Source organism: Rhinatrema bivittatum, chromosome 9, assembly GCF_901001135.1.
Source record: "Rhinatrema bivittatum chromosome 9, aRhiBiv1.1, whole genome shotgun sequence".
NCBI classification, from domain to species: domain Eukaryota; kingdom Metazoa; phylum Chordata; class Amphibia; order Gymnophiona; family Rhinatrematidae; genus Rhinatrema; species Rhinatrema bivittatum.
The window spans coordinates 195,017,156-195,038,144 of NC_042623.1; the positions used below are offsets into that span (position 1 = coordinate 195,017,156).

The window sequence follows — 20,989 nt, forward strand, 5'->3', positions numbered from 1 at the left end:
TATCCCTGGAATAAGCAGCTTGGAATCTGTCGAGGCCTTGGGTTCCTGCCAGGTATTTGTGACCCGGAATTTCCACTGTTGGAAACAGGATGCTGGGCTTGAGGGACCTTTGGCTTGAGCCAGTATGGCAAATCTTAGTAAACTGGGACAATTGTAACCTATGGGACCTGAAGCTGTTCATTTTACCCATTCGGAAATAAGTCCACTAATATGTTACAAAATATATGAATTTAAACAACAAATAATTATCCTTTTCCCCTACAAGAAAGTCGTATTGGTTGTGGCTACTTTTTCAACTAAACCTTTAATTGTTGTATCTGCTGAAATATGAGGATTTCTGACCTATCAGCTGTAGAACTGTAATTTGACAGGATAAAAATGTTAAACATTGATTCTGTATTTTATGTATTGAATTTATGTGGTATATAATCCAAATTGTTTTATATTTATTGCATTCTGATGTTAGTTGCTTTGAATCACTATGAGAAAAATGATTTATAAATTGAAGTGCAAAATAAATATATTAAGGAATATATTTCCGTTACAAACAGTAAAATATTCTGCCAGAGCCAACTTAAATATATATTGTTTGTAGCATGAGAAACACATGGCAGGCTAAATATTTCCCTATGTTTGGCTATTTGTGGCTCAGGAATTTTGCGGAATAGAGGTCTTGACCAGGTTTGTTTTGCGGTTGGTCCAATGATTCTGTAATAGGGTAGGTCCAGAATGGAAACCAGTTTTTATAAAGTCTTACAAGACAAGGATTGAGAGTCTGTGCTGTCTTAACCTGTACAAATATTGGCTTAAAAAAAAAAACTATTAGGCTCTATATGACATTCTTCAATTAATATGAATAAGTGAAAAGATTCCATGGAATATTAGGTTACAAAAATACTCAGTACAACCCTGGTCCCATGAAACCTGATAACTTACTTCTTAAGAGCATTATCTTGTCTAATACACTGTAATACAAAATATGTCAAGGAAATCTTATTAACTCACGAGAATTACACAGTAATATGATTGACTAATAGCTGTGCCTGCATCTGTCCGTTTCTTGGAACTTCCACTATAATGCAATGTCACCTGAAAATTATAGCATTCCACACTCCACTGCAACTGAAGCTGAACCGTGCAAGGTTTCTTATCCCAGCTCAAGAAGCCAGTCAAAGAGACTTGGTGCTGATTCCTTGCTGTCCTCTTGAAGTTTGCAATACTGTACCACAGCATGAAAGATATCACCCACCTTCCAGGACTTCTGATGAACAAAACGTACAACATCCAGGAACTAGATAAGAAGAGGAACAAGATCATTGTTTAGTTCACTAATTAGTTATTATATATTTTTTATTACCTATATTGTTTTGTTCACCAATTATAGCTTTTATTACAGGACAAAGCCTACACACATAAAAATATTGTTTCCTTTTATGAATAGCAATTGTAATATCACTAAAATAATAATAGAGAGAAGATGCGCCAGTGTGCTGATCCTACAATTGTTATTTGTTGCCCCTCCCCCGTGCAGGCATATAAACACTGAAACAGGGCACTGATGGATCTTATTTGTTTGTTTATTTGTTGTTGGGTTTTTTTTGTTTTTTTTACTGTATATCTTACTTGTTTGTAAGGATGTCACCAAAGTGTCCCTAACTATAGACATCAGAGTCTATAGTGCAACATAAAGGTACCAGTCTTGGGTTGACCGGAAGCCATTTTGAACTTCCAGAGCAATGGGGCAGGACTGACTGGAGATCACTCCTGCCCCTGAAAGACCCAGACCTGTGATGGGATGGGGAAGGGGATGGGGTAGAGAGTGAGGAAGGGCTCATGAGGGCTGGAGAGGCCAGTTTGGTTTGGTTAGTGGGCAGAGGACATGGAACTGGGACTAATGGAATTGGTTAGCAGCCGGTGGGATGCTGATGCACCCATGCACCGTCCCCACAGTTTTCTGCCTCAAAGCTGCTGCAGTAGTCAGGTCTGGCCATCAGTGAGTGGCGAGGTGCATATGCATGCACACCCCACCAGCTGTGACAGATAGACACTGTCCGGCACCAAGCACATTATATATAGATATATCAACAACTAAGTTACAGAGAAGTCTATCACAGGAAAAGAGCAAACAAATAACTATCTGGCATGAGGTAAAAAATGTGACCCAGAGATAGATTGTAAAACTACATAATCAGCACTATGCTTTCAATACAACATGATGAAAATCTAATGGTTTTATGGCAGTATTAAAAAAAAACAAAACAAAAAAACCCATGCATTTTATTTCTCCATGGCTATGATTTACAATGACAAATGGGCTATTTATGCAAAAATGTATCGTGGCTCAATTTGTCATTCTGGACACAGCAGAAGTGTTACATCCATTTAATGTAACCTTCTGGACTATATTTTATTTAATATAATGCATGCATCTTAGAAACCTCTTATTGGCCATAGACTTCTACTGCAATCTCCATATCTCATCAAACAGAGAACACCTTTACAGCAGCAGTTTCTCCATCCCTCCCTGAGATGACATACAGTAGATATTGTTAGCAATTTTCTAGTTCAGTGGTTCTCAGCTCAGTTCTTGGTACACATCAAGCCTGATTTCAGGATATTTGCAATGAACATACAAGAGATACATGTGCATGCACTGCCTCCATTTGTATACAAATCTCTCTCATGCATATTCATTACAGATATCCTGAAAATCAGACTGGCTGGGTTGAGAACCCTTGTTCTAGTTCATAAAGTGTTGCAATGGTGAAACTCTATCTAGTCCTACCCTGTTGGCCAAATACAATGTGATGTTTGCTCTCGCCCCTCTCCCCTGGACCAAAAACTGGTGTTTTAATGATTAGTCAGTCATGAGACAACTTGTGAAAATCCTGAAGCCCTTTAAGGATGCCACAGAGGAGCTGAGTGCCACAAATGCCACTTTGGGAGATGTGATCCCCATAGTAAACATCCTGTTAGAAAAGTTGGAGGGCTTTCAAGAGGAAGATGGAATGAGAGCTGAGGTGCTGCATTGTCTAGCATCTTTGGAAAAGCAGGTGCCAAAGAAACTAGAACCTCTGACCAGAAACCCACATACGTGCCGTTAGGAGCGCAGAGGCGCGGTCCTATCTTGAGGGAGTTGTGAGCCCTTGGATTATGGCATGACTCAGGGAGGAGCCCCAAGACACACTGAGAGAGGTAAGCAGGTACGAGCACGGGCGGAGCAGAAGCAAGACTGGACTGAAGACAAGGCAAGGAATATCGGGAACAGGAACAAGGCAGACTCAGCCCTCCACTGGACCTACATGCACCAATGAGACCCAGCAACGTAATGCTGGTCTCGAGAGTAGCCCTCCGGCTACTCGATAGTCCTTCTGGACCCGCCACTTGGGAACTACGAGTGTGTGAGGTTAGATGGAGGCTGAGAGCAGGAACAAGAAGACTCAGACAAAGACTCAGGATATTCAGAAGACTCAGACGAAGTCTCAGGTTACTCGGAGGACTCAGATGTAGACTTGGATTCTCAGGGGATTCAGACAAGGATTCAGGTTACTAGGAAGTCTCAGGCGAGAATTCAGGAGGAAGTACTGGGTGAGTGCTGCATTGCAGCGCGTCCTACGCTGCTGCCCATGGCTGGTCGCGGACCACGCCGAACGTGAAGCAGACTCCAGACAAAGCAGTGGAACTTTGAAGCCAGGACATGACAAAGATTCAGGAGAGGCCTGCACTGGGGCACACCCTACACAGCTGCCTGTGGCTGGTCACGGACCACGCTGAAGCGGAGCAGGTTCTTGCAGAGTCTTAGGCATGGACGGAAGCAGGCACAAGGAACTCCGAAGACAGGGACAGGATTCAAGACTCAAGATTCAGAAGCTGGCATTAAAAACAGGAGTGTTCCAGAGGCTTGCATTGCTGACGAGAAGAAGGCCTTGTACCTCGAGGCACCCTACACAGCCCCTCATGGGCTGGTCACGGACCACAATGGTGGCAGGCCAGGAAAGGTGAATAGAAGAGGGGCTGGGAACTGGACGAAGAGCAGAAGACGAGACGGACGGAGTCAGGACAGGAGCCACCATGACCTTTTTTTCAAAAAGGGGGGAGGTCTGAGGGGGGCTCGGGGAGGCGGGGGATCCTGGCCTCCAGGGGCCTGATTATTTTTAGGGAAGGGGTGGAGTTGGGGGTGGAGGGCTTACACCACACTTGAAAAGTGTATTTTTGCTTTATGTACAACTATGGGTTACTTGCGAGGGCAGTGTGGGACGGGATAGGGCATCTAAGCAGACTCCTGGGGGTTTTTAATACTTTTGCAGGAGGGGGAGAGGCATAATCAGAGCTGAGCAGCACCTTTAAGCGAGGGCAGCCTCACCGTCCTGGGGCCACTATTGTGTGCTGACAGAAGTCAGTTCTCTGACTTCTGTAGTATTTTTCCCCTAAGCAGCTAAGGGACGGATTTTAAGAGCCCTGCTCGCGTAAATCCGCCCGGATTTACGCGAGCAGGGCCCTGCGCGCCGGTAAGCCTATTTTACATAGGCCTACCGGCGCGCGCAGACCCCGGGACTCGCGTACGTCCCGGGGTTTTCGGAGGGGGGCGTGTCGGGGGCGTGTCGGGGGGCGGGCCCGGTCGTCGCGGCGTTTCGGGGGCGTGTCGGGAGCGTTTTGGGGGCGGGTACGGGGGCGTGGCTACGGCCCGGGGCGGTCCGGGGGCGTGGCCGCGCCCTCCGTACCCGCCCCCAGGTCGCGGCCCGGCGCGCAGGAGGCCCGCTGGCGCGCGGGGATTTACGTCTCCCTCCGGGAGGCGTAAATCCCCCGACAAAGGTAAGAGGGGGGTTTAGACAGGGCCAGGCGGGTGGGTTAGGTAGGGGAAGGGAGGGGAAGGTGAGGGGAGGGCAAAGGAAAGTTCCCTCCGAGGCCGCTCCGATTTCGGAGCGGCCTTGGAGGGAACGGGTTAGGCAGCGCGGCTCGGCGCGCGCCGGCTATACAAAATCAATAGCCTTGCGCGCGCCGATCCAGGGATTTTAGTGGATACGCGCGGCTCCGCGCGTATCTACTAAAATCCAGCGTACTTTTGCTTGAGTCTGATGCGCAAGCAAAAGTAGGCTGATCGCGCTTCTTTTAAAATCTACCCCTTAATGAATGACCCCTTTAGATTGTAAGCCCTCTGGGGTCAGGGAAATATCTACAGTTCCTAAATGTAACTCACCTTAGCCTACCAGAGATAAGGTGTGAGATAAATCCAAATAAAATAAGAAACAATTTTTTAAAATTTATGTTAACAAAAAAAAATTGTTAATTTCTTTCCCCTCAGTTCAAGCACGGATGAATAATTCAGAAGTTATTAAGGGGTGTTACCCTTACTTTGGGAAGACACAGACAGACAATTTTATTCAGTCAGTTTCTCTGTAGGGAACTAGCCAAAAAAAAAGCACAATATATTATAAACATCTACACAGGGAGCTTAACTTTCAAACCTATCTGCGGTAGATCACTTGCATATGAAAGTGGATGCACGGAGAAATATCCTAATATTTTGTAAACTGTGCAGTGGGAACTGCACCATTTACAATATAAAGTATACGCATATAGGGCCGGATTTTAAAAGGGTTACATGCGCCGGGCCTATTTTAAAAAGGCCCGGCGACGCGCATAAAGTCCCGGGACGCGTGTAAGTCCCGGGGCTTGCAAAAAGGGGCGGGGCATGGGCGGGGTCAGGCTCTCAGCACAGCGGCCATATTTACCGCTATGCCGGGGATCGCGCGCCGGCAGTTGGCAGGCACATGCAACTTCCTTCAGCCCAAAGGCTGAAGTAAGTTTTGAGATAAAAAAAAGAAGTCATCAAAGTTAGGGAGGAAAGGGTGGGGGAGGTAGGGTAAGGGAAGGGGGGTGGGGGGGGGTAGGAAAGTTCCCTCTGAGGCCGCTCCAATTTTGGAGCGGCCTGGGAAGGAAAGGGGGAAGGCGGCACGGCTCGGAGTGAGTCTGGCGTGCGCAATTGTACACCCCCTTGCGCGCGCATGTTATAAAATTGGGCATACGTGTGTGTGCGCCGGGTAGTGCGCGCACATGTACGCCCATGCGCAAGTTTTTAAAATCTACCCTGTACTGTTTTGAAAATACGCATGTATCGCTAGTTCACCAATACCTCTGCCAGTTTGCCCAATCCACCTAGGCCTTCTAGCACTTCACCCTGAAACCCCACCAGATAAATCAGACCTCCCACTCAAAAACTACAGCCAACAGACAAGTCCAATTTTACTTGCACCAGTCAATAAGCAGGTATAAAAGTGTATGAGTAAGTTCGGTGATCTATACGCATATATCTCTTACAAAATAGCAACACCGCGTGTACTTCTGAATCCTGCTCTGCTGTTCCACTAGCCCACCCTTACATGCAGCATGGAAAATACACGTGTACTCTCAATGTTTTTAAAATAGCATATCTATGCATAAATGCTGCTTATGTGCATATATGCTGTTTTTATATGCAACCCCTTTTAAAATTGACTCCAAGCTGTATACACACAGATTTTCAATTGTGGAAAAAGATTGGAGCTCACACTTCCTTCTTAAGGGGACTTCCTGCTATTGAGTGAAAGTTTTGTGTTACCATCCCAAACCTGAGGGGAGAACAAAAGGTGATGGTATGGTCACATTTCTTACTGCCTGCTGCTGGCTGAGAGCTTTAGAGTGCAATGGTTCATTTGATGTTGGTTGTGTGATCTTGACTAAAGTGACGGGACGTGTTATCTCCATTTAACCTGTATCAGAATATCTTACATGCTGGGTGCAAACCAGAGCGTGCAAGCGATTTGTTTAGAATTCTTTTTTTTTCTCAGATCTGGCATTACAAAGGGAAGAACCCTTGAGTTTTCAGTCCTATTCCCCCTCCCCCACTTTGACTTTGCTCCTCATCTTTGCTTGAAACACATAATCTTTCTGGGCATTTCAGGGGAATTGCTACTTTCAGATAAGCAGCTGGATGTTCAGACGTATTTAGATCTTGGCTGTTCTAATTCTGGGACTTGTAATGAAATTTACAGTATTGGAATTTGTTTCATTTGTGAAATAAAAAAAAACAAAACAGTTGTGCGACAGTATGAATCACGTAAGCCAAACCTGTCCTGGTAACCCCCTCAGCCAGTGGGAGCTTCAGGATATCCAGAATGAATAGGCATGAAATAAATTTGCATCCATTGGAAATCCAGCATATGCAACCGATTTCATGCCTATTCATTGTGGACATCCTGAAAGCCCAGCTGACTATGGGATCCCCAGGAGAGGGTTGAGATCCTCCCTGACATAAACACTGTATACCTTTTCAATCCTGTTTTCCTGAGATTTCTTAAAGTAGATGGTTGGAATTCCAAGTTCAGAGGCAGCTACCCACTGCAAGGTGGTTCTCAACTCCGCATCCACACAGTCTGGATCCAGGTCAAAGTTTATTACCAGGGCATCCCTTTGACAGCTGACTGTTCCCACTGACAGTCCAGAGGTGCAATCTTCAAAACAAGAAGCCATATGATATTAAACCTCCTTTATGACAAGAATCCAAACTTGGGGAAAAGGGTAACTTGGCAGGCTTACCATCTAAGTTTTCTTGCTGTTCCTTAAGGAGCTCCTTGTCTTCTTTTAAATCACTTCAGCAGAAACAAAATCAAAATGTTTTCTAGCGATTCAGCAACACACAACAAAATGCAGACAGAATTAGCGTTAGGGCTATAAAAATGTTAGATTACCCTTCACTCTGCCAGGTAAAGTTCCCTTAGGACCCCCTAAGGAGATGTATTCATTTCTAACCACAGTGAAATACACTACAAATAAGGCCAATTTTCAAACTCCCCATGAGCTGAGGGGGAAAGGAATCCCTGCTGCACTATCCAGCCAGTCGTGGCTAGTGGGAAGCAGGGCCAATGCACCACCAGCACCTCTTTTTAAGATTGCACAGAAAAGGGAAAAGGTCTCTTTTTTTTAGTTGCCCACTTGTTTTACCTTTTGTCTTTCAGTGGCATTATCCTTTCCCTGGGAGCTGGCCGAGGCAGCCCACCATCCCTCCAGATGATGGTGCTGGCAAGTGTGGCTGGACTCAGATATAGGAGAAGATTTCATACTGTGACTACATTTTCCACCGGCCTAGCTCTCACTAGGATGTGCGCTGTACGGATCCCACCCCTCTTTGCTGCTTTGTCATCTGCCATCTCTTCCCCTTGATACACTCAGGGACAAGTGCATACTGATAGGCTGCTCGATATCCTGCACCTATTTTGAGGCTTTTAGTACCTTTTGTTCATAGGATTATAGAGCAGGTTGCAGGGCTAAAAAGCTTAATTATCTGGATGATTTCCTATTCATTGTCCCGAGTACCTCGGTTGCTTATGAGTGGTTGCTCAGCATTTTACCAAGTAGCCAGTGAATCTGGCATCTCACTAGTTACTGGCATGACAGAGGTTCCTGCTAGTCTGTGACCATTTTGGGAGTAGAGCTAGATTCAAATCTAATGTTTTCATCCTCCCAAGTGATAAAGTTAAGAAATTCAATACTGAATTTAAAGCACAATAGGCCAAGACGTTGACCATCTAGCAGGTTCAGTCCTTGCTAGGGCAGTTGATCTTCACATTCAGGATTATTACCACTAGCTAGTAGAGGCGCGCATTCATGTGAATATGAATGGGAAAACAAATATGACAAATAAGCTGATTTTTGGTTTGGTTCATTGCAACTGTTGAATATCCTCTCTTCTTCTCAATTTGGTTTCCGAAAATCTAGAAGCACCGAATCCCTCCTTTCATCACTTTCAGATAAAATTCTCTTGAACCTAGAAAAAAAACAATCATCCCTCCTCATTCTACTCGACTTATCAGCAGCTTTTGACACAGTGAACCATGTTATCCTTTTAGATCGTCTAACAGAAATTGGCATAAAAAACACCGCACTTAAATGGTTCTCATCTTTCCTCCAGAATAGATTCTATAAAGTCAAGATAAACAGCAAAGTATCACCTCCTTTCAGATCCACTATGGGAGTCCCGCAAGGTTCTTCGCTATCCCCAACACTATTCAACATTTATCTTCTCCCTCTATGTCATCTCCTCTCCAAATTTAACCTTATTCACTATGTTTATGCAGATGACGTCCAAATCCTTATCCCGATTAAAGATTCATTACAAAATACCTTACAATTCTGGAATTCCTGTCTTCTATCCATCAATAACCTCCTAACAAATCTTGATTTGATTCTCAATTCCAACAAGTCAGAGTTCCTGCTCATCACCCCAAATGGTAACTACACTGCTCCCTACTCACACAACTTATCTCCACCAGCCTTTTCCACTCAGGTCAGAAACCTTGGGGTCACCATGGATAACCAGCTGAACTACAAAAGCTTCATTAACAACACCATAAAAGATTGCTTCTTTAAACTTCAAGTATTAAAGAGGCTAAGACCACTCTTATACTTCCAAGACTTCAGATATGTATTACAAGCAATCATTTTCTCGAAGATAGACTATTGTAATTCTTTGCTGCTTGGTTTACCCGCAAACTCTCTAAAACCTCTGCAAATGTTACAAAATGCCACTGCGAGGATCCTGACTAAATCTAATAAAAGGGACCACATTACTCCCATTTTAAAGAACCTTCACTGGCTCCCTATCAAACACAGAATCCTCTATAAATCCCTATCAATAATCCATAAAGCCATCTATAACTCCACCCCAATGGACCTCACCATCCCTTTACAGCTTCACTCCACCTCTCGTCCAACTAGACAAGCTCAGAAAGGCACGCTAAGAGCCCATCCTCTCAAGACTTCACTTAGCAAAAGAGCTATTTCCACTGCCGGTCCTAATCTCTGGAATTCACTCCCACCAGACCTTAGAATTGAACAATTGACTCCCACCTTTAAAAAAAGACTAAAGACCTGGTTGTTCAACCAAGCATTCTCTTAATTTCAAACTTAATACCTAAGCTTTGATCTCCAGGAAGGTCCACTACTTTGTATATAATTACCCTTAAGTTATTATTTTATTTTCTCCAAGTTCTATTTATCCTGTTCATTGTAAGACATTATTCTAAATACTGTCAATCTATTGTTGTAATGTAAACCGAAGTGATTAGTAACTTTGTTACCAGAACTTCGGTATATAAAACTGTTAAATAAATAAATAAATAAAATATCCCAGAAAAGTTAATCTGGCTAACTTTGCTAGCCAGCCTACAGCTGACTATGGACTTCATTATCTTCAGTACATAAATAGTATTTCCTTCTCTGATCAATTATGTTGTTTTATATGATTTTCTTCATGAGGAAATTAGTTTATGTTTAGACTAGCAAAAGTGCTCGGTATTGCTCAGGTAGTCTGTTCTAAAACAGCCTGTGTGTGTGTTGCCTCTGCCTGTTTGTGTGGGTATCTGTGCCTATGTGAGTGTGTGTGCATGCATATCTGCTCGTGTTTGTTTATGTGCCTGCCTGTGTATGTCTGCCTGTGCCTGTGTGCATCTGTGTGTGTCTCAGCCTGTGGATGTGTGGGCAAGTGTCTGCCTGTGTGATTGTGTTAACATCTGTTTGTGAGCTTCTATGCGTGTGCAAGCCTGTGCATGCTTGTGTGAATATCTATGTGTGTGTACCTATGTCTGCCTGTCCTTGTGTGGAGCATGATAGACAGGGCCTCTCAGAGAGAGCATATTAGCTAGCATTACCTGGCTTTGCTCAGGTTGTTTTGTCAATAACAACCTGTGTATGCTCTTGTGTGTGTGTGCCTGTGTTTCTCTCCCTGTGTATGTGTAAATCGGGTCATGCGAATGTGTGTGCCTGTGTGTGTGTGTGTATATGTGAGACAAGGATTTGCAGACAGAGCATATTGTCTTTGCGTAGTGCACCTTCCAGGTGCCACCTGATGGCCACAGACAGACATGACAGTGTGACAGACTGACTGACACAAGCCTTTTATTTACTTATTTATTCGAGAGATTTATATGCTGTTTATTCACAACCCTAAGCAGCTCACAAATAAAACATACATAAAATATACAATAAAAAAATAAAACAAACTAATAAAAACAATGGATAAAAACCAGGAATTGGTTCCTAAAATGTCATGTCTAAAACCCTAGGTCAGCAAAGGAAAGGGTAGACCATTGGCTAAATAGAATGTTGACAACATTTTATGTCTCAAAAGCCTGATGAAAAAGAGGTTTTCAAGAGCTTTTTAAACGAATTAGTGCAGTCAGTCATCTGCAGCTAAAGCAGTAATGAATTCCACAGTGAAGGCCTGGCAATTAAGAAAAGTCTGTTTCTCAAATCTACTAGCCTCACCTGCTTAGAAGGAATGACCAGGAGGTTCTGCTCAGCAGATTGCAAAGCACATGTGCAAGTATGAATGTAAAGTTGCTGGGTAATCCAGGGTAATGCTTTCAATTTCAACAGTTTGTGGATTAGAAGTAATTCTTGATATTGGATATGCTCAAGAACTGGGAGCCAATGTAAGTAGTGTAATACAGGTAAAATATACTCCCTTTGACTCAGGCCAGAAATTAACTTTGCTGCTGAATTTTGCAGACTGCTGAACAGAACATGAACATTGATATGTCATGTTCTGTTCACAGGGATTTCATCAGACTAAGAAGTTCTATGTAACAACTCTAGCTGCTAGGTGGCTCCCAGCCAGCAGGGATCCTCAGTCAGTCACTAAGACCTGCTCTAGTCTCTGCCTTGAAGGCTACATGACACAGCTAGGCCAGCCCTATAAGACCCTCCCTCAAAGGTTACTCCCTGCCTCAGTGCGGAGTCTCCCCTCTGCCTTTGGCCCCTTGCCTTTATACTCTTTGCTTAGATTCCTTGTGCTGGTCCTCTGCCTTACTCTTGCTCTGTTTAGGCATCCTGGCGACCTTCCTAGTCTGTGTGCTCCTTGCACTGCTCTTGTCCTGTCTATGCCCTACAGTGGCCTCTCTTGCCTGTGCTCCTAGCCTTGTCCCTGTCTTGTCTAAGCCTCCTGGTGGTCTATCTAGCCTGTGTTCTCCTAGCCTTGTCCTTGTTCTGCCTGGGCCTCTCAGTGGTCTTTCTTGTCTGTGTGTTCCTTGTCTTGCACTTGTCTTGCCTAGGCCTCTCTGGAACCTTTCCTGCCTTTGCGTTCCTTACCTGGTGCCTTACCCTCCAGGCCTCCCTGTGACCTTTCGTTCTTGTGTGTTCCTAGCCCTGCTCTTGCATTGTCTGGGCCTTCCTGTGGCCCTTCCTATCCGTGAATTTCTAACTTTCCCAGTCCTAGGCTACAGACTTCTGAGGCCCCTTGTACATCTGGTTCCCCAGTACTGTATTTCCTATTCTGTGCCCTGTCTAGGCCCTTGTTTCTCTGTGGACCCCCACTGCCTTGTACGTACTCGTCTGCCTCAATCCTGCTGGTGCACCTCCCTTTGTGTTCACAAAGCACCTTCTTGTTCCACGCCGTTTGCAGCCTGTCAGTCCCTGTCGGTGCCCTGTCCTGGATCCTGTGCCCTGCCCAGCATAAGACCTTCCACCCAACAGCACCAGAGGGCTCCACCTGGTGGGCTGGTCAAGCAAAAGACTCACCCCTGACCCGCCTGCTCCTGGCTCCCTCATTCCTCCGCCTTGGGGGATCTCCAAAACTAGTCCTCGCGGCCATGACATTCTAAGGAGGAAGCTACTGTTAAGTGCAGATTTCATCTCTTGATTACTTACGTAACTACTGGAGACGGTGGCCTGATTTCCTGGTAAATCTCCAAGTCCATAATGCCAAGACTGCTGGAGGTGCTGCTGTTACCATTGCTAATAAAGCAAAACAAGAAAAAGAAGAAAAAATGTTATTGGCAGTTTGCACCATCTGTCCATCATACTAATATTACATTTGATTAGAATACTTGTATATTCCCGAAGAAATGGAATGCTAGCCTAGCTCGGACCCTCAGATCCAATTTCCATGTATAAAGTTGTGAGGTTGCCATTTTAGTTCACTTGGATGCACAGAAATAAAAGGTTACAAATCTTATCCGCTCTCTGTGAAAACTGCATCTGAAACACCAGCTGCAGGATAAAGTTGAAATTGTTCCACAGGAACTGAGCAATGAGAGATACAGAAGCTAACACTCCCATAAAATGTCTCGTGATACTGATCACCAAGGATGCAGGATCTGCCCCTTCTTCCTACTCAGAAGGGAGTTACAGTATGGGCAAGAACAAATTGACCAATTTGATTTCTTTCTAGAATATAAGCCCTGTTATATGGAAAATGTGCTGAGCTAGAAGGTTGAATTCGGGAAGTAACAATTTAAATCTTAGGTAGAAAAGAATGGAAAATAATTAGGTTAAAGTGTTTTTTATTGCATCTTTTTTGAGAAGTTTTTAACAGTGATGATGAGTTACTGATATTTTAAAATCTCTACATTTTCTTAATAACTATTAGTGCAATATAAAAAATGCAAGCTCAAAGATGAGTTGGAAAGATCAACATTTGGTTGAACTATAGAGGATGAAGGAGTGGAGGAGTTACCTAGTGGCTAGCACAGGGGACGGGAGAGACCAGGGTTCAAGTCCCATAGTCACTCCTTGTGACCTTGGGCAAGTCACTTTACCCTCTGCTGCCTCAGGTACAAATGTAGATTGTAAGCCCTCTGGGGATAGGGAATTACCTGCATGTGATCCACTTTGAAGTGCCAAAAAGTGGAATATCAATAAAAAACATTCTACTCCTGAAATCGCAGTCTCAGTCACTCAGAGTAATAATTAACTGTTATAATTAATGTAAGCATTGTTGACGTAAAAATATCATGTGACGCGGGGGTTTCAACAACAGGTATGTAAAAATGGTATCAACGTGTGGTGTTTCTTAGATGCAGTGTGGTTATGCCAGAACTGACATTCATAATAAGAACAGGTGTTGTTTTGTATGTGCATATTTTATATTAAAGCATTGTGGGGGGTCAATGTTTTTATCATTTTTTCCAGAACCGCAAGCATTCGGGAAGCACACCTTGCCCCCGATGAATTAACGAAACGCCCATCGTGTCGAGCTATACGTGCCATAAAAGAATATTGTGGCAACCCGTGTGAACTCCATATGAGATAAGTATTCCTTTCTATTGCAGCCTGACTTTTTACTTGCAATTAAAAAAAAAACAAAAACCTAACAAACTTTGAATGAGACCGATGATCAGAAAAAAAGCAGCACAGCACAAAAGCGGTCGCAGTGACTTTTTGAGAAAAGTGACGATGCTTTAATGTCTCAGTTTGCTATGCTCCTGTGAAGGGCTCCACATCATTCTTTATCTTGGTGGTTAGTTGTTATTCTAGTAGTATCTGGGTTAATTTTCATTACAACCCTATATATTATACTATTGGTTGCATAAAAATATTGAATTGATATCTATTGGCATTTTTAGATGCTTATGCACAGTAGTTACTGTGAACTGAAATGTATCAATACCTTGCTGCAGACTGTAGTCGGATAATTCATTTATAAATGTAACAGACATTACTTAGTAGATGATAGCAGAAAGTGATCACTTGGGCCATCCATTCTGCCCACTTATTCTGTCCACATGGCTGTGGATATATCTCAGCTGTCAGCTGTAGATTACTTCTTATCCGAAGCCACGTTGTTATGGTACAGAAACAACTCAATAATAACTAGAATTATCCTTCAAGCACTGTCTCCAGTATAAGGCATTACACAGTATGTCTGCGCAGAGAAAAAGAACGAGCTAGAATAAGTACATGCAGAAGGTTACAGAGATTCAAAGATCATAGAATAGGGAAGAGTAGAGCTGGCATTATTTGCTTACTTGTCTCCTGGCCAACACACTGGGACGTTCGCCACACTGAGCTTTTGTATTCTGAGTACCCCTGAGAAATCTACAAATGATATTCATGTGCACCATGGATGTACTTCCGAGCGAAAACGGGTGGGAGCTATTTCTTGGGATGGCCCAACAGCCGGTAGCGGTGTGTTATCGGCCGGGCCTGGATTATGAAACGAACAAAAGACCAGGAACTAGAAAAGAAGGAAAATGGTCAAACCAAGAGTACAAACATGGAAACAATAAAGGTACAAAGTAAAGGAGATCCCAATAAAGGAAATTAAGTGAAAAGAGGCCCTGTGTCCATGATGTAAAATGAAGACAAGCATAAAAGGAAGATGCCAGGGGCACAGAAAGAAAGCATGAAAAGAGATAAAGCAGGCACACAATGCATAAAGATAAATTGAAGAAATATCAATAGAAACCGATATAAGAAAAACAGAGCATGAGATGACAGTTAAGTAATGAAAGATGATACCAACTGAGAGAAAAGTGTCAACTGTAGAGATAATAAAGCAAAGAACAATAAAGGAACATAACAATGGCGCAATGAAGTGTGAGACAAGAATAAAAAGAAAGACAAATGCAGATCCAGAGATTAGAAGTGCAGCTGCATCGGGCTTTCCAGAAGGCTGGGACAGCCTGCCTGTACAGAGTGGCATGCTTAAAACCCTAACATCAATGAACGTGCTGTGGCTGGATGCCGCAAACAGCCTCACTTGTTTTGCTAGCTGTTTGGATTATTGCAAAGCGTGGTGGTAAGACTTGGAAAGGGATCTTCCATTAAGTTTGGGACTTGTAAGAACCAAAGAAGAAGACGACAGTGTCTGAAGTGGCCTGCCAGCAGAGAGAGTGGAAGCCAGTACTGTAAAGGAATATATATACCCGTGATTGGGGCAGATAGAAAAGGGCAGTGGTAGGAACAAGGTTGACAGGTTGGGTAAAAGACATGGGGGAAGTTGATGTTGGTTTATATATTCATCTTCCCAAAGTGGTAGAGAACCAGAGAGGAAGACAATGGGGCATACTAGCTAGGCTAACTGGTCCAAATTTTCCATTATCTAGTAATGTTACTATGCAAGATGATGAACGTAACTGGTGGGATATTTGAATTGGAGACGACAGTTGTTGAATAGCTTGGAGGGAGCACTGGATGGCCGGTGCCATCTTTAAAAATGGTGCGGGCCATCCAGTGCTCCTACCATGTGACAGGGGCCAGCCAATGGCACGGATACCCTGTCACATGGTAAGGGCAAAGGCCATCGGCGCCATTTTTATTAGTGGCAGCCGATGACCCGAGAGCGGGAGATTGCTCCTGGGACCCACACTGGACCACCAGATACCTGTAAAAAGTTTTTTGGGGGGTCGGGAGGGTGGGGGAAGCTAAGGGATTCGTTTTAAAGGGTCAGGGTGGGTTTTTTGTTTATCGGCTTGGGCGCAACCGATAAAAAAAAAAACCCGATCGGGCCGGACAAAAAAAAAACACGATGTGAATCGGAACCGGAATCAGAACCGATTCAGGTTCTGATTCACATCTCTACTGTGAACCCACTGGAACAGGAAAATACAAAGAGTACCTGAATGTAATATGCTTTGAAGTACCTGAAAAGCAGAATATAAATCAAATAAATAAAACTCCCATGTTGGTACATCATGGTCATGGAAAGTAGGCATAGTAGCAGCATTACCTCTAAGATGGTATATCAAGGGCAAGGCAAATAGGCATTTGGCAGTAAAACCCACCAAGATGGTAAATCTGTGGCATGACAGATAGGCAAGTGGCAGCAAAACCTCCAAGGTGCTTTCTGTCATCTTGCCACTCACATGGAAATTCTGGAAAGCCCAGAAAAGGCAGACTGATTTTTAAAAACAGGTCTTGCACCACCCTGGAACGATGAGTGCTCACAATGTTCCCTGCCATTACGAAGACATATTCACTTAGTATGATGGTTGATGGGTAGGAAAGATAGTGCTGAGCCACTTAGGCTAGGTTTGTATTTATTGATACTATAATCCCATTCACAATACCACTCTTCTGTGTGGAGAACTGTCTGTCATACATACAGACACATATACAGTATATGGGTGCTGTACTGTGTACACTCAGTGCTGACTCCTTTTCAACACAGAAAAAACTGCTAGTTAATAGAACCAGTCTTGTCAATGTGCTACCCTCACTGATGTCCTATCTCAGATACTCAGACAAGACAAAAAATCATTAGCACTGCTGCAATCTCCACATTTCTACCCTGACTCTCCCCCATTGAAGAGAAAAAGTAACAGTGATACTGTCTCTGTCTTTCTGGCACAGTGAGTAAGACCACTGTAACAAAGATTAGAAATGCTCTTTACCAGTGCCAAATCCAACTTTTTTAAAACTTGTTTTGAACTCTCAGGGATCTTCTCAAAAACAGAACCATCTCTACCATCTGCTAGAGAGGAAAAAGAGTTTCTTGCCCATGCTGAGTCCTTTCAGTGGGAGGACGTCAGTGTCATTTGATCTAGGTGGCAGCTATAGGCTAGTTAAAACGATGCACCATGATTTGTCCTCTGTCTGGTCTCATTAACAACTTGATCTGCCTCGGCTCTGACAAGACTGTAATGTCACATAGGCAAAAGCTGATTTATTTAGTTACCAGTTTTTTTTCTTTTTTTGGTCAGCAGTTCACAGCCATAGAGTTGAATATGCCATAGACTTGAATGGGAAACAAACACATAAGACAAACATTTTTGCTTCATTTGAGGGACCCCTCCTTTCATTTCAGGGGTCAATGAATGAAAAAAAAAAATAGACTCATTTGTTGTGTTTTACCAATTTGTTTCAAATAAATTATTACCACTACACAGTACCGATCCCTTGAGTTTTTGCAGCCCAAATGCATAACTCTGAATTTTTTAGCATTAAATCCTAGCTGCCAGACTCTAGACCATGTCTCAAGCTTTGCTAGATCTCTCCTCATGTTTCCACATTTTCCTTGGTGTCTACCCTATTGCATATTTTGGTATCATTCACAAAAAGACAAACTTTTCTCGCTAGGTCTTTTGCAATATCACTTACAAAAATACTGAAAAGAACTGGTTCAAAGACTGAACTCTGCGGCCCTCCACTAATAATAACACCTCTCTCCTCAGAGTTAACATTTGCCACTTCCCTTTGTCACCTTCTACTCAACAAGTTTTTCACCAAGTCTCTCACTTTAGGGCTGATACTGAGGGAGCTCAATTTATTTATAAATTGTATGTGTGGAGCTGTGTCAAAGGCCTTACTGAAATCTAACAGGTCGATACTGTAACGTGCGGTTGAGGATTTCCCGTCTGTAACGAGCTGGGAGCGCACAATTCGGACACGTAAGGCGATCCAGCGATACAGTCTCCAGTTTCATGCGTCCTTAGCGCTTCTTAAAACAGACGCATAACCCTTTCCGCACGCAGCATGTATATGATATGTAATGAACGAATTAGCTGTAAATGAAGGAATTAGCTATTCCCTTCCGATACTGTGAAGCGCGCTCAGATTATCTCCTTTGTAACCGCTTATTTGCCACGTCCTTAACCTGTTAGTTACCGCCACCCTCTACTTGGTGTTAGTGTGGGTGTTAGAAAATTAAAACGGGAATAAAGTGTAAAAAATGGGGGCGATTTCGGCGCTCAAGGCCCCGTCCGGTCTCCGGTGCAGCCCCAGTCCTGTCCCCTCCTCCCGAAGCAAAAAAAAAAAAAAAAAACCCGAAAAAGTAGCAAGGCTCGGGCCTGCTACGGTAGTCCCTTCTCCCTTCTCCCCTCCTCCCGATTTCGGTGCTCAAGGCGGCCGGGTGGGCGTGCATTCATCAGGCAGAGGGAGCCGGCGGCGAAAGCGGCCTCCGGCTCCCTCTGCCTGGATGAATGCACGGCCCCCGCCGGCAGTAAATGAATGCCCGTGCGATTTCGGCGCTCAAGGCGGCCGTGCATTCATGCAGGCAGAGGGAGCCGGCGGCGAAAGCAGCCTCCGGCTCCCTCTGCCTGGATGAATGCACGGCCCCCGCCGGCAGTGAATGAATGCCCGTGCGATTTCGGCGCTCATGCCTTGAGCGCCGAAATCACACGGGCATTGTTTCTGTTTATCCCAGTCTAATCGGTTGCCCATTCAGGAGCCAAGTTATTTTCATTATGACTAGGGTTCAGTGGTCTTTTTCTGATTTAAAAAAAAAAAGGCTGGAGATCAACTTATTTGTTAGAAAGAGGTTTTCCTATAAGGAATTTGATGCATGAATGAATGCCCGTGCGATTTCGGCGCTCAAGGCATGAGCGCCGAAATCGCACCGGCATTCATTCACTGCCGGCGGGGGCTGTGCATTCATCCAGGCAGAGGGAGCCGGAGGCCGCTTTCGCCGCCGGCTCCCTCTGCCTGGATGCCTTGAGCGCCGAAATCGCACGGGCATTCATTCACTGCCGGCGGGTGCCGTGCATTCATCCAGGCAGAGGGAGCCGGAGGCCGCTTTTGCCGCCGGCTCCCTCTGCCTGGATGAATGCACGCCCACCCGGCCGCCTTGAGCACTGAAATCGGGAGGAGAGGAGAAGGGAGAAGGGACTATCGTAGCAGGCCCGAGCCTTGTTACTTTTTCGGTTTTTTTTTGCCTCGGGAGGAGGAGACAGACTGGGGCTGCACCGGAGACCAGACGGGGCCAGGGCAGGTGAGCGGGGGCTGGGGGAAAGTTTGCCGAGCATTGGGGAACATAACTGTCCACTTCCTGGTACCTGTCATTTCAAATGTCATTTGAAATGACATTGAATGACAGATTCAGCGCGGCAGTGAGCGTTAAGGTTAGGCCCGCGAACCCAGGATACTGTATAGGCCGCTCTATACATAAAAATGGGTTGTGCGGGCCTAACGCTTTGCCTAAGGCTTCGCAGCCACGGCATGCATTTGCATGCAATTAGAAGAGAGTATCGAGTGCTAGGTGAAGAGAACTGTGCGTGCGGGGAACAAGGGTGCGCCTGGCAATGCCGCACTCTTTCTACCGCGGCCTTAGAGTATCGACCTGTAAGTAACTACATCTAAATCTCTCCCCTTATCGACTCTCTGGTCACCCAGTCAGATCGATTGCTCAGATTCATCTGACAAAATGTACCTCTAGTACAACCATGCTGCCTAGAATCTTGTAATCCACTGGATGGATTCCAGAAACTTAACCATTTTAGCAGCAATTGTATTCATTTACTCATTACAGAGGTCAGACTAATGGGTTTCTAATTAACTTCCATTTTAGGCAAGGATACTCATTCATTATCCAGAGGGAAGGAAGAGAAAGGAGAAGAAGTGGCACTCACAAAGTGGCTCGTTCACAATAAATACCCATCTAGTACGTACCACAGAGTCAGGAGGCACCTGAATAGTATACTAGAGAAAGAGAAGAATGGAACTGAAGAAAAGGATCCAACTAAAGCTCTAGTATTATTCTGGTACCATTTTGCAAAGAACACTGAACTGGAGGGAGTGTCCATTTTTACAGTCCTGATAGTCCCCTAAATTCTGGTTGGAATAGCTGGGGGAAGCTCCAGATTTCATCAAGGAACAAAGAAGAGCCCCAGCAACAGAAAGGAGGGACCATATATTGCTGAGTCCAAGTATTATTTCTGGATTACGGATTTACCAAAGGAAAAGTGCATTCCGGGCCCGATCCCTTTTATTGCACAGGGGACTGTAAAGATTTTATGTTGGGAACATCAGTCAAGCGTCATCCTGGTTTTTCTAAACTGCCTTGGACCCTGGAGGATAACCTCACCCTGACAAAGAATCGACTCTACAAGGGCTTGAAGGGAATGGGATTGTTGACTGTGTATGTGGACCTAACCCCCAGTATCTTAAAGTATTTCTCTGCGTTCAGGATACAATATATAATATATTGAAGAGTTTTGCCATTCATAAGGAGGGCAAGAATGAAACCCAGTGGGCAGCTATGCTCTTTGTGCCTATGGGCCTGCAAGTGAATTTTTGAATTCGTGTGGTGAAATCGCTATATTATACCTTCCCTCCCGACTTTTTTCTCCATGACAGTACATTTTACCTGTATTAAGGGGATGGGTTAATATTCAAACCATGATTTCACGGGGGTAAAAATGCAAGTACTCATGTAAAAGCTTTTGATTATGTCCCCGTAAAGCACAAGCGAAGAAGGAGATACTGTGGGTAAACTACTGCGGGATTTTTGCCTCTCTTG

General features: G+C 44.3%; 1 protein-coding gene across 1 annotated transcript in view; it reads right to left on the minus strand.

Annotated features, from left to right (window-relative positions):
• Positions 1-1,147: 1,147 nt before the first annotated feature.
• Positions 1,148-20,989, minus strand: part of SPHKAP (SPHK1 interactor, AKAP domain containing) — a 281,946-nt gene continuing 262,104 nt past the window's right edge. Inside the window, 4 exon segments of the mRNA XM_029617349.1 lie at positions 1,148-1,291; positions 7,306-7,490; positions 7,576-7,628; positions 18,550-18,564. Coding sequence (XP_029473209.1) covers positions 1,148-1,291; positions 7,306-7,490; positions 7,576-7,628; positions 18,550-18,564 — 397 coding nt within the window.